This window comes from Anser cygnoides, chromosome 2, assembly GCF_040182565.1.
Source record: "Anser cygnoides isolate HZ-2024a breed goose chromosome 2, Taihu_goose_T2T_genome, whole genome shotgun sequence".
Taxonomy (NCBI): Eukaryota; Metazoa; Chordata; class Aves; order Anseriformes; family Anatidae; genus Anser; species Anser cygnoides.
Window position 1 is genome coordinate 113,484,151 of NC_089874.1, and position 13,178 is coordinate 113,497,328.

The 13,178-nt window shown below is 41.3% G+C and overlaps 1 protein-coding gene across 3 annotated transcripts in view; it reads right to left on the reverse strand.

Annotated features, from left to right (window-relative positions):
* Positions 1-13,178, reverse strand: part of ABHD3 (abhydrolase domain containing 3, phospholipase) — a 23,762-nt gene continuing 10,584 nt past the window's right edge. Inside the window, exons 6-9 of one of the 3 annotated variants that reach the window (XM_048058050.2) lie at positions 10,663-10,836; positions 9,956-10,004; positions 9,707-9,872; positions 1-2,025 (exon numbers count right to left, since the gene is read on the reverse strand). In XM_048058050.2, coding sequence (XP_047914007.1) covers positions 1,847-2,025; positions 9,707-9,872; positions 9,956-10,004; positions 10,663-10,836 — 568 coding nt within the window. In that variant the 3' untranslated portion in view covers positions 1-1,846. Of the gene's footprint in view, positions 2,026-2,304; positions 4,435-9,706; positions 9,873-9,955; positions 10,005-10,662; positions 10,837-13,178 lie in introns of those variants that run through there. The other 2 variants (XM_048058051.2, XM_048058052.2) reach the window with 2 other exon arrangements.

Genomic DNA, 13,178 nt, shown 5'->3' on the forward strand with positions numbered 1-13,178 from the left:
CAAGTTCTGCCACGTCACTTTTATTTAAATGGTAAGGTGTGTTTTTAATATAAGCGGTTTTATTTTTTATTAATAGTTGACGTTGAGTTTTGAACATACTGCACCTGAACGATTTTACAAATATAATACACAATACACAGTTTATTGCTCGCTGTTTTTGTAGGAACATAACTTTTGTAATGGAAATGAATGTACGGATGAATAAGGCACCCTACTAATATGCTGATTTCATCTGTTGTAGCAACATGCACAAAATTTTGTTTCACTTTTACAAGTCACTTTTCTCGTTTTCCTTATCAGTGAAGAAGTTAGATTTTATTATTTGCGCAAGGACCAATGCCTTGCCCTAAAAAGTCAAAACCTAAAAGCACTTTCTGATTTTTAATTTAACCTTCCACCTTACAAAACTAGCTTTCCTACAGCACGTCCTGATTTCTTCTTCTTCTAACGACAAAAAGTATTTTTGTTCTTCCTTTGCCTTTGCTGTTACTAGGAAACATGCCTCGCAAGAGGACTGTTCACATACTGCTTGTGACAGAAGACCTGACTTGCTTTTTTCTCCACGTTTTCTTGTGGTTCTGAGCCTGCTCAAAACAAAACAATGAAGACGCCTTTGCACTTTTACTGCCTGATCTTGTGTGGCTAGGCCCAAATCAGACAGTAGAATGAGAGGGGATCTCCACGGAAGCTGGTTAAAAGATTTAATTTCAACGTGCCCTAAATTAGGACTTCCCAGCAGTTTCAAAATGCGTCTAACTGTCCTTTTTCCTCAGGGACCCGCTTTAGCTCTCGCTCTGCTGCAGGGCTGAGGAGAACGCTGATGTCACAACCTCTTGCCGAAGTGCTGACAAAGGATCACACAGCAAACCAGAGAGACCACCCCCCCAGCTCCCACCTTTCTTTGAACAGTTTGCTACACCCGTTTTAGAAATTAGCTGAAACAATAGCAGAGGCAATGGGTTCAGATTATTTTTTTTAATTTAAAACAGACTTTTTGATAGTTTCCTAATGCTCTAATGTTTATTCTTTAAAACTGAAATGTTCTCGCAGGGTAATATAAACATAACAGACAGAATAACTGAAATTACCAGTTATATGAAGTATGCATTACATATATGATAACACCCGGCTATACACAAACATTGAAATGCAAAATGTCTTTCAATTACATAAGTTATTACAGTACTGTTTTAAAGGAATCTTTTGGTTATATGTAAACACTATAAATAAACTGTTTAAAAAATCATGTAAAATGAATATGGCATTGACATCGTTTAAAAAACAGTAACTGGCCCTAAATCTGGACACTCTCAGGGTAAAACAGCAAAAGCAGATCAGTCTAATGCTACGGAATAGTATGCTGCAATTCAGACCTATCTGAAGAACCAGTGCTTCTTCGTGTTCCTTCCTTTTGTTTCCGTATTTTAAGATTTTCACCTAAGGAATATATCAACTTTAACTATGTGTGACAGGATAATAAATGCTATTTTGAGTGTTGCCATTCTGATATTAAAAGCCATCTACATTAAGTCTCCTAAATATATAGTAGTTTAAATTAAAATCCTGAGGAATTACAATCTATTTACTTGATGGTTTTGGTTAAGTGCAATTTGATGTATGCAGAATGCTGTTTCATTTAAGGTCATTCTTAGTAAGGCATATTAAAAATAAATACAAAAGTGACAACGTAATATTTAGTTTCTTGCTACAAAATCTTAGGCAAAAAATATTTTTGCATGTACTAATGGACTTCATCCATTTGCTGGCTTACAGTAGTTAAAATTTGTGCATTAAGCTTAACTGCCCTTGTCAGAATGTGCCACTGTGCTACAGTAGTGGTCCAAAGCTACATGCTAAAGATTTTGTTTCCATGCTCAAACACAGCTTGCACGAACTGCTTGAAGACTCTGTCCATGTAAGTGCACTTCCTTGGCCATATTCCTTCCAGAAAACCAATGTGGCCTCCGCAAGAAGTCAGAACCAAAGCAACGTTTGCGTTTTGTTTGGCAGTTTCTACTGGTATAGCTAAAAGGGTGGGGGGGAGAACTTTAAGTACTTATTCTTCTATGAAATGCCAGCCACCGAATAATTTTTCTCAAATGTTTGTCACACTATATATGAATAAAAATGCACGTTAACATATGCTTAAATGTACCGCAAGAGGACTTAGAACCATAGCTATGTTAAAAGACATTTATCTCTTCATCATTAACTCACCTTTTTTGTAGGATTTTTCTGGCTGCTGTAAAACTTTCAGAAATCATGGGTTCATCTTTCTTACTGATGTAACAGCACTCATGTTGACGCATATTTATGATTTGGTATATATAATATAAACAAAAGGGCAATCAAGCCCGTAGTTTTTAACCTTTGTTGCAATATCCAACTTTGGAAAAAATGAGGAACTTGGGAACTTAACTGTGAATCCCATTCTTTTTTTTAGGAGACTGCAAACACAAAACTGTTAATGCCGTCACGAGCTAAAATTAAAGAAAATTCTGGGTTGTCATCATTATTGTATCTGTTTTGCCATACATTTACACTGCATGTTTAGGGCACACCGTGGAAACAAAGTGGGAGACAGTTCTCACCCTGAGGAACTCATCATCTGAATACACCCAGGAAACAAAGTAAGAGGAAGGCAAACAACCGCACAAGGACACAGAAATCCACCCCACGTTATTCAGTAGGTTTGTGGTTCTCTGCTGTACAGTGACTACTAGAAAATGCCTTAATATACAATTCAGATTATTAGACCAGATACACCAAGTGTTTTTCTTTTGCTGGGTTAGTTTTCAGCTCCCTGACCTGGTTCACAACACTAATACCAATATATGAATGGCAGCAGACAGACTCTGATGAGGGCTACAGTGAGGTGGCCACCTCACAGCCAGCCTCCAGTTAGCTTAAAGGGAGGCACCTCTTATCTTGAATAAGCACAAATGTGTGGCTTAACCAGCGCTCGCTATCACCTGGGCAGCTACCTTTGTGAAAGAAAATAAAGGTCAGTTAGTGCAGACTGACAGCCGAGAAAGCATATGAATTTGCAGATTATTTCAGTGTGGTGGGATGATGCTCATCCTATGAACTGGCTGACACAATGGTGGAGCTTTATGGAACTCTGGTGTTTGTGCTCTTGATGTAAAAATTAGCTACTTTAAGTGATTTCCTCAGAAATTGTAAGTACACTGAATATACTCCTGAACAAGCAGAAATTTCAAGCGTTTCAGTGAAGAATGCCTTTTAAAAGTTCTGGTTTTGAAATAATGTACCTCATGGAACAGAAAAAAAAAATAACACAAAATTTGTACAGATTTTTTGATTATTCAGGCTAACAGAAAAGAAACAGCAGCAAAAGAACACACGTTTTGTCCAGAGAGGAGTAATAGAGGTTTCACCGAACTGTCAAAAAAAGGTTATGATTCCACAAGAAAATAAATCTGATTTTTAGGTCATACACTGCTAAATTAAAAATGCTTTGGCACTACAACAGAAAGCAGTGAGTCATTCACAGGACTTCTACTGCTGCCTTGTTTATTTAAAAGTATTTCCAAAGAGAGACACTTAATCAGGGTCACTTTTGGGGGGCGGTTCAGCTGTCCACATCCCCTTCTGACTGAACTTTCCTGAGAGACCTCCCCCCCTTTCTAGGGGCCGGCTTTCCTTTAACCTTTGCTACCTCAGAGGTACATTGCTACCTCAAAGGTCATTATCCGTGAGCAGTCATTATCCCTGCACATCTTTAGCTTCTTTATGCCCACGTTCCTTCCTTTCATTTGGGTGCTGGCAGACTCACTGCTGTGTGCCTCTGATGCCGATTTGCCTTCATTTTCATCAGCTCGGGTAACAGCACGTCGCCTGTTCCTCAGCCAAAGGACAGCCAGGCAGAGCAAGTCAAGCAAGACCCCAAATGCGACAACTGCAGCAAACAGACGCAACTTAAACAGACGGGGCAGGGGCGCAGGGCCTGCAGGCAGGCAGGGGAGCAGCCTGTGCCTCGGGGGCCTGTCCCAGCAGCGTGTGGAATGTGCTCTGCTCCGCTCCAGGGCCTCAGCACGGATGCTAACCCCCCAGCACTGTTAGCATCTTCTATGACTGTTTTATGGTATTCCTGCCCGTCATATAAGGTACTCGATTGTGTCCTGGTGGAGCACAGACTGTGAGCTCCGGAGAGCAGTGGGGATTCTCTTGAAATGTGTGGGATTCTTTGCTACTCAGCACCATTCATTTATTTCACTCTCTTTCAAAGTTGCATGCATTTAAGCAGTTTATAGATTCAATCATTTAGTAAGTGATTTTGATTCTTTACTAGGTGGAAGAAACCATGTTTCTCACTGTCTCTACAAAAAGTCCTTGAATTTTCCTTTGTTCAGCTGGAAAACTGGAAATAGCACACGCGGTATCTGGGCCTTCTAAAGCACTGCAGAGGCAAGGCTAAAAAGAGAAGTCGATGAGATAAAAGCATAGGGCCTGACAGCCTGGACGAGGTAATAGCACAGGTTGGAAACCAGAGATGCAGCAGTGTGTCAGTTCTTGCAACCCAAAGCATGCCTGAGCTTCAGGCCCCACGCTCCGCAAGCACTCGCCTGGAGTCTTGCCTCAGTTATCTGCCCAGGCGTCTCTGGTCTGGCTCCCCTGGGTTCTCTGGATGAACACCCTGCGGCGTACGAAGATGGTGGCTGCGATTCACGTGAGCTTCTGCCTACCGCGAGGGTTATTTGTACCAACCTACCTGCCTGTCTTCCCTCTAGTGGTGTGTGGGCCATTCCCACGCTGGTTGGTAATAGCGGGGGCTACATGCAGCCTGCCTCTGAACAGCCCCAGCAGCTCTCCCCTGCAAACCCAGCAGCACCGTGAGGCTGCTCCTCTTCTGTGCTGCTGGGTAAGGCGTGAGCCACACAGAGACCTTTACGAATGTCACCTTCCCCATCCCGAGAGTTCGCCCTATTCCATCTCACATTCATTTCCAACTGAATTCTGCCACAGATCATCACTCGTCATAAGCTGCAACATGGTGCTGGATATGCAAGCCTTTTATTTCCATCCACAGTGGGGATTTTTATCAGCTGCCAAATTTGACCTGCTGTTGCATCCCTGCTCTTACCTCCCCCACGGTGCACAGGAAAGCCTGCCCCTGGCATAGTCAGTCTTGACACAGTTGGGTCACCATTTGTGTGATTCCTCCCCAGCAGAGTTTCTTGCTCTGCAGCTTCTCAGGAGAAGAACTGAAAAATTCTGTGTTGCTCTCCAGTGCCAAAATGCAAATGATGCTTGGCAGTGGTGTGGTGCTTTTCTCAAGACTGTTTCCAGGGTCTCTTAGCCATCCACAAGTAGACCCACAATGCAAAAGAGCAAATTCTGCAATGTAAAGGGCAGACGAACGGAGCACTGGATGTGACACACTCTGGGTTACAGGCTGGCATGCCAAAAGACACTACTGTTCATTTTTGTCCAAATTTAACCTTGCACATATGCTTCTACTGATCAAAATCTGTGCTGCTGTTTGATCCAGCAGTGCACAGACTTGTTATTTGTTATTAGAACCACAATGTAAATACGCATGTGCAGAATTACCTTGTTCAAAATCAATTTGTTTTATGTACAATAAAAAAACACAATCCGTTGGGCTGTTTACGTAAGTGGATGCAAAATAACACACTCTAAGTTTGGATTCAGAGAGACAGAGAAGTTCAGTACAACAAAAAGTTCAGGACAATGGCCGTTCAGACATGCACTTACTTGGCACAAGGGATCAGGAGGGAGCTGGCATAGTCCCTAACTTCAAAGGCAGGCTTTCAGCTCGAGCACAGCACACACCAGCAGTAATTAGCTAAGCGTTAGTATGGTGAAATTTAAGTTGGATTTAAGTTGGATGCTTAATAAACTGCTCAAAGTCTCTGAGGAGGAAAATGCCACTTCAGATGAAAAGTTAAATATGACACTGCCAATGAATGCTATCATTCCATCTTCTTAATTTGACACTTGCAAAATAAAAGGGCTTGACTTGGTTATATTACATACTTCCTCAAACAATGGCTTGTTCCAATTAGTGATGGTGAGCGAAGTGTCACACAGTGAAGAAAGCATTTGCTTTCATTACTTAGTCATATGCAGTCTGAGAACTGCATCCCGAAATTAAATTTCAGATACATCAGCTGCCAAGCTCTATGAACGTTAAACATCAACATTAAGGAAGGAATGCAAATGAATTGTTTCTTCCTAATACTGGATTAGGATCAAAGGGTGTATTTTCACAATATATTCAACAATGATTCCCGGAAAACACAAAAGGTATCAAAAGCTATACGAGAAGTGGTCAGGTAGTAAGAGGCAACAAAAACAGCATCAACGCTTTTTACAGGAAGTCTCTCCTGAAGTCTAAGTTGCGTAATGACAGAGGAGACCTGGGTTTGCATCCCCCAAACTCCGTTATAGGAAGACAGGTGTGGCTGGCTTTGTAAGGGACATTTAATCATGAAGGAATTCTGGCACAGCTCTCTCCCTAATGGGTTTTCTAGGCCTGCTTCCCAAATGTCTGAAACTATCTACAGCTATCTACAAGAGCAGTGGAAGGTAGCTTACAAGGTGATAGGTATTATTAGGAGAGATGAAGCTTGATGAGGAATGAAATAACCAGTTCCCAAAGTCAGCAGAAGACCAGGGCTGGCTGAGAAGAAGGTCTGTGGCTTTGAATCCCTTACACAACTGTCAGTGGAAATTGCCTCTGGTGCCACAGGCTAACCTGTGTCCACACACTTTCAAGTCAGAAATACAGTTGCCAGAATAAAGTCACCTCCCAGATTAACACCAGACCTTCATGTTTGCTAACACAAAAGAGACGGCAGAAGTGCCAAGATGAGTGACCTCCAGTAACTGATGGCATCAGCCGTAACTCCTAGGCTGCTAATCAGGGTGCCCTTTGTTTCCTGCCAGCACAACTTTTCACTAACTAAAAAGAAGCCAAGGATACACACACGTAACAAAGTCATGCTGTTATTAGCTGTAAGTCAACATTTCCTCTGGTAGCCCTTCCTAAGGCAAACTAGTCACCACCACGACACTGGTTTACAGCCAACAGCGTAACTCTGTGGACGAGGAATAAATTGATGCTTACCCACCCACACATTTTAATGGAGAAAGGCAGGTTAGGTTCAGAGCTCAAGAGAGGATGGACAGTCATTACCACAGACTAACATTTCTTGTTTCAGATTCTTCATGGTACCTTACCTCTCCTCTCTCTATGCTGCAAGACTTCCAAGACATTTTTATTATCGAGTTCTAACAATAGGTTCGATACTTAACCTTACACAAGGGACCGTCCCTATAATCAACTGTTCACAAAGAGCTGTGTTTCTTTTACAGACCAGTTCCAAGGGAGGAGGGATCTGCTACAGCAGATCAAGGGGACTCAATCTTCTGGTGAGTCAATCTACAGAATCCCAGAACCAGTGAGAGTGGAAGGGACCTCACAAGATCCCCTAGTCTTAATTCCCCTGCTGAAGCAGGGTCAGGTACAGCAGGCTGCTCCAGACTGTGTCCCTTCAGGTTTTGAACAATTCCACAGATGAAGACTCCACAACCTCTCTGGGCAACCTGCTCCAGTTTCTGACCACCCTTACAGTAAAAAACATGTTTTCTTGTGTTCAGACTGAAGTTCATGGGGTCAGGTTTGGCTCTTGAGGACTGGAGGTTGGCTATATTCTAAAATGAAGAGACAGTGGCATGGAGTATCTCTGCACAAAGGTCCCAGTCTCAGTGGGAAAAAGGTGGAAAAAGTTATCATATCCCATAGGGACACAGGCACGCTCTCTGGTTCACTGCTGCTGTTAATTGTGCTAACAAACCAGCTTACTCCTGTCACGGTGTTTCATTTTAGAAGAGAAACTACAAACTGAGCTAGGGCTAAGCATGGAGGTGAAGCCATTGCTGCCTCTCTAAGACACCTGATAGGCAGAAGCATGGCACACTAGATCACCTGCCTTGTAGTACTATGGGGGAGGTCATCCCTGGGGTCATAAGACCCACAAAACTTTATCTTCAGGTGACTGGGCAGCTTTTACATTCGGACACAGATTTTAGGGTCACGGCCATATCCACTCTCATTTCCATGACAGTATATGCTTGTAACAGAAACCACAACTGGACAACTTCAAGAAAAAAAGTCCTGTAGAAGCTAGTAAATACAAAGGGATCAACTCTGGTTCAGAACATCCCTGAACTGTTAATTGTGGAAGGTAGATGCAGCGTTCTGGAAGATTATTACTAAGTTTGTCCTGATCTTACATCTTTTTAGGCCCGTGTTTTGGCCAGTAAGGGATAGGTAGTTTGGCTAATCTAGAGTCACCATCTTCTTTCCTCCTATTAGGAGGCTGTCACCTCTTTATATTGTTCACGCATAGCATGGATGTTTTTTACTCAAGAGGAGAAGAAATCTTTTCCTAGTGCACTCCACCGGAATGGCCCTTTTCTCTTTGTGTCGTATTTGTCTCCAACGGTTCTTCAAACTACTAACAGTAACATAAAGTATGAGCGTGTTTCTGTATGTGCTATATGTATAGGCACACATAACTAGTACATACACACATACACAACCCCTTCCAATTCCTTCATTCTTCTGTTTGTTGTTCTAATCTGTTTACTCACTTCAATTTTGTGTCTCATTCTACAAGAATCTCACTTGTGGTGGCAGAAAAAAACTTTCCTGAAATAAATCAAGTGAATGAACTTCAACTTCATACATGGGAGGTGTTCACTACTGAAGACTGGGTCCTCAACCACCTGCTCATTATAGCAATTTTCCTCTACATTAACTTTTTTGTTCTCTCTTTTCTTCTCAGACACTGAAACCAACACATAAACTGCAGGAACAAACAGATCTTTTTTGAGACAGTTAGCAACAGGATTACAGATCAAAAGCAAAATGTTCATAATACTCATGTGGCTGGCTGAAAACAGAAAGAGGAAGGAAAACAGGGTTTTCAGCCTATCAGTTACTAGCTGATATTGCTGCTTCACCACTTAGGTTTTTATCAATTTTACTGTGTCTCCTTTGAGAAGCTCACCTTGTCTGTATCTCTTCCTTTACCCTAGATTTTGGTCCACATGCTAACCTACACGTTTTCTTACTTTTCTATTTTCAGGCTCTGGAGTTTATGTCATTGGGATCATGAGCAACAACAGCTGAGAACTTCAAGTCATCTGAAACATAAGCAAGTCCCAGATATTCTTTGTAGGGAATGGCTTGAAGAATGGTAATGGAAAATATTTGGTTTCACTCTTGTTCAACTCTGAATGTCTACAATCCAGACATATGTATCTGAGCTCTTCTTTATAGGCTGCTTCCATACTTTGTGAATAGAAATGGGCACTTTTGGGAGCAATACACCTGGCATCTTTCATATAGCGAAATAACTCACACCCTAAACGTGCATATTTCTTTTGACTATAAAGAGGCTACCTACTAAGGGCTAATGACTGCCACCCCGTGTGCTCCTGCATTCTGTTCTAATCAGGCGTCTCTGTAATCAGCTATTTTGCACATATCTTATACTACGTAAATTGCAAGACTGATCCACTCCTGGAGGTTGTGACCCTACATGCAAGTAGTATTTATATAAATCTCCACACATAGTTCATTCTCAAACCTGTATAGTTGGTCTTAAAAGACTGCACAGACAGAAGTATATTTTAAAAATCATAAGCTTACCATGACCCGGTGAGAAAACATCATCCACAGAGTTCAGACATAACACTGGAATTCCTACTGACTTCAGCTTGCGACATGGGCTAGCGTCTTCATAGTAATCATCAATTGTACGGTAGCCAAACATGACTGAAGTGAACTGTTTATCAAATTCTCTAACAGTTCTAGCCTGAAGTATAGAATTCAAATAGGGAATATGTCAGCATTTGGAAAAGAGCATCAAGCTAAATCAGAAGCAACATTTCCACATACCTTCATCACGAGATCCATGTCAAATAATTTTTCCAACATTTGTCGATGCCTAAAGAGAAAGAAAGAAAAATTGGAGGACTTGTTTTCTGCAATAGAAACAGAAGTCCTCTGCTTTATAGATACATTTGAAGAAATAACTTCCTAACAAGAACATGCTTGTTTTTAATTTTCTGTCATATTCAAAATCTGTCTGGAATCCAAGAGCAGAAGAATTGTTCATTCATACACAGGCACATCCAGCAACATAGTCAAAATCCGCATGACAAAGATGCCAAAGATAAGAAAATTCAGTATTTGGAATATAAAATACACTCTAATTTTGCAAAGCAAAGGATGAACTAGTCCTTTCCATGCTTTTGCAGTCAAAGCTGACTTAAAAGAATTAGTATTTAAATATATATATACACATATAAAACTCAAACTCAGTATGTGCAGATGTCTAAAAAATTAAATCGGTTCACTTCATCCATAAATCTAGAAGTGCATTACTCTTGTGCTGACACCCTTGAGGAGCAGAGAAATTTAGTCACATTGATGACAATATTTTTTGCAAAAATCCTTTTGATTTCAGAGCCCACAGAAGAATGCACACAGAACAACGATGTGAAATGTCATTACAGCATTAATTTTCCCAATATTATTGTACCTGCTGTAGATCTCATGCTAACATCCTTCCACCTTGCCAAATAGTTCAGAAGGCAACTCACCTGCTGATGGAGGATTGTAGACAAGTAGTCAAGTAATAGTTGAAAAGAAGCCAGTTTAGTGGCTTCTCCAGAGACTCTACAGACTCAAAAACATTCCAACCCGCAGAGAAAATTGCAGCTGCCATTAAAGGAGTGTCTCTGCCAGTTTTGCCCAGGTAATTTAAAAGAAGCATGCTACAAACAGAAATGAAAAACAGAAACATATATACTATCAAGTTGTTTGCTTCAATCTAGAGCAAATATAACAATCAGCCACCTTTTTGTCTGTTTTTCCACATAGTTTCTTGTATCAGCTTTACAGTTGTGCCTAATACTTCTAAAGGGTAGTGAATGTCATCAACATATGACTCATGAAGTTTGCTTTCTCTCCACATTCAGAGAGGAGCTGAGTGCACTGTGTAGGATGTAGGTAGGAGTACATTTAAAAATAAAGAGAGATGTACTAGTCTTATTTATATCACCGAAGGGGAGGAAAAGGTCAAGTGAATGTACCTTACTCATGGAACAGGTATACTCAATTGTTAGCAAGTTTTGCAATTTTACAACTCAGTCTTCCTGATCTGGTAAATCTCATCAGTCTGCCTGATAAATGCAAGCCACCCCAGGCACGCCTGCCCCATTTTATGAAGCTATCTTTTTAGTTGAAGGTTGAATACCTTTACCATACCTCACGCATAAGAGAGTACAAAGAATGAAATGGTAGGTAATTAATAAAAATAACAAAATTATGAGCTAAATAAATGGTATAAAACTTGCCTTTCTGACCAGCTACAACTTACAGTCTGTACTGAAGATGCATAATTGAGTTGAAAAAAGGGAGAGTTCACCAGTACCTGACCCTTCAGATGTTGAAAAAATAAATTACCAAGAAGGTAGTAAAAGAAAAATAGCAACAGAAAAGCTGTCTTACTTTACTGCCTGAGGCCTCAAGGTTTCCAACCAGCATTTTAACACAGAGTCTTTAAGTCAAAACATTATAAGCTCCACGACTTAATATAGCTCGCTGGAACACCAACACTCTATACCTTAGCTTCATCTGTCATACTTCAGGAGACAGCAACCTGTAGCAAAAACATCACGTAACCACCTTCCAGCACAGATAATTTATCCCCGTGCGCTACCTACGGAATTATAGGATAGCAGTGCAAAAGGGAGATGAGCTCCTACCAACTTGCCAGCAGATAGGAACCAGCTGGAAAAGAACATCAAACACTGCTTGGGAATGTGCAGCTGGAAACTACTCAGGTAGCCAAACCCAATGAGGAAAGTCACCTGTTGCACAACTAGGAGTTAGGTAGCGTGTGTTCCCTCTCACCTACAGGTGAGAGGGACCTAGGAGGAACCTATGAACCACTGGTCTATATTCTCTAAGGATAAAATTGAGACATAAATCAATAAAAATGTTGCAGTAGTAGCAGAAACCACTTCTCTAACTGAATTTACAGAACGTATGTGCTGGAGAGAAGGTAAACCTCTTTCCAAAATATTATGCACTGAAGATCTGGAGATCATTTACGTTTTTACCTTTGTGAATTGAATGCCTATTTTACTTCTCAATTGGGCAAACATGTCCTATATAACTTAACTGGCTCCTCACAATAATTTGAAAAAGAATAAATTATGAAAATTGTTGGAAGATTAGGACAAGTGGATAATTTTCACGGTATGCCTCTAGTGAGATCTCTGCTCCTGCCTAATTTTAAACATGTAAGTGCTCCAATTAATTTTGAAGCATGGAAGCAGTCCCCATGTGGACTCCTGATGGAGTTCAAAAAGGAAATATCCTGAAGGTGGAAGAGGGGTGGGGCTGCCTGAGAGAAACAGTCATTGCCCAAGCATTCAGGGGATGCAGTCTGGAAAAGCGAAGTTCATCTGGAATTGGAATTAGCACGTGACACACAGGACAACAAGAAGGACTTCCATAAATACACTGGTACCAAAAGAAAGGCTGGGAGCAAGCAACAACCACTCCTTACCCCTCAGCAGTGAAGTTGGTCATTATCATCATAAAAGGCAATCAGATCACTCGAGCATGCTTTGTTCTTGTCGGTCACCTCATCCTTCCTATGACTGGAAATGGCTTCCAGAGGATCTTCCCAAAGAACAGAGGTTACACGGAGGAACCTGTATTCCCTCCTGGTCCCACTACACAACAGAGCAGGCAACCTTATGACAAAATAATTGTAAAAGGCCAAGGCTACCTTTTTTCCCTGTCTCTATCGCTGAAGTCTGTCCTCAAACCTTCCAGGTCCCTGCACCTAAATGCAGAGTACGGAAGAGTGAAGTATTACTTGCAGCAGCAGAAGATTGAGTTAGGGCCCAGTTATGCAAACTGGACATACACGGGACCAGGTACAGTGCACCAAAGCTCCAGAAGGAGACAGCCAAGGTTTTTGTAAGACTGCTGCCTATCACTTTTGAAATGTTGCAGCAATTATGGGATACTCCCGGAGCCTGGAAAAACAAGAAGTCACACACATCTACAAAAACAAGAGAAAATACTGTCTGGTCAGCCT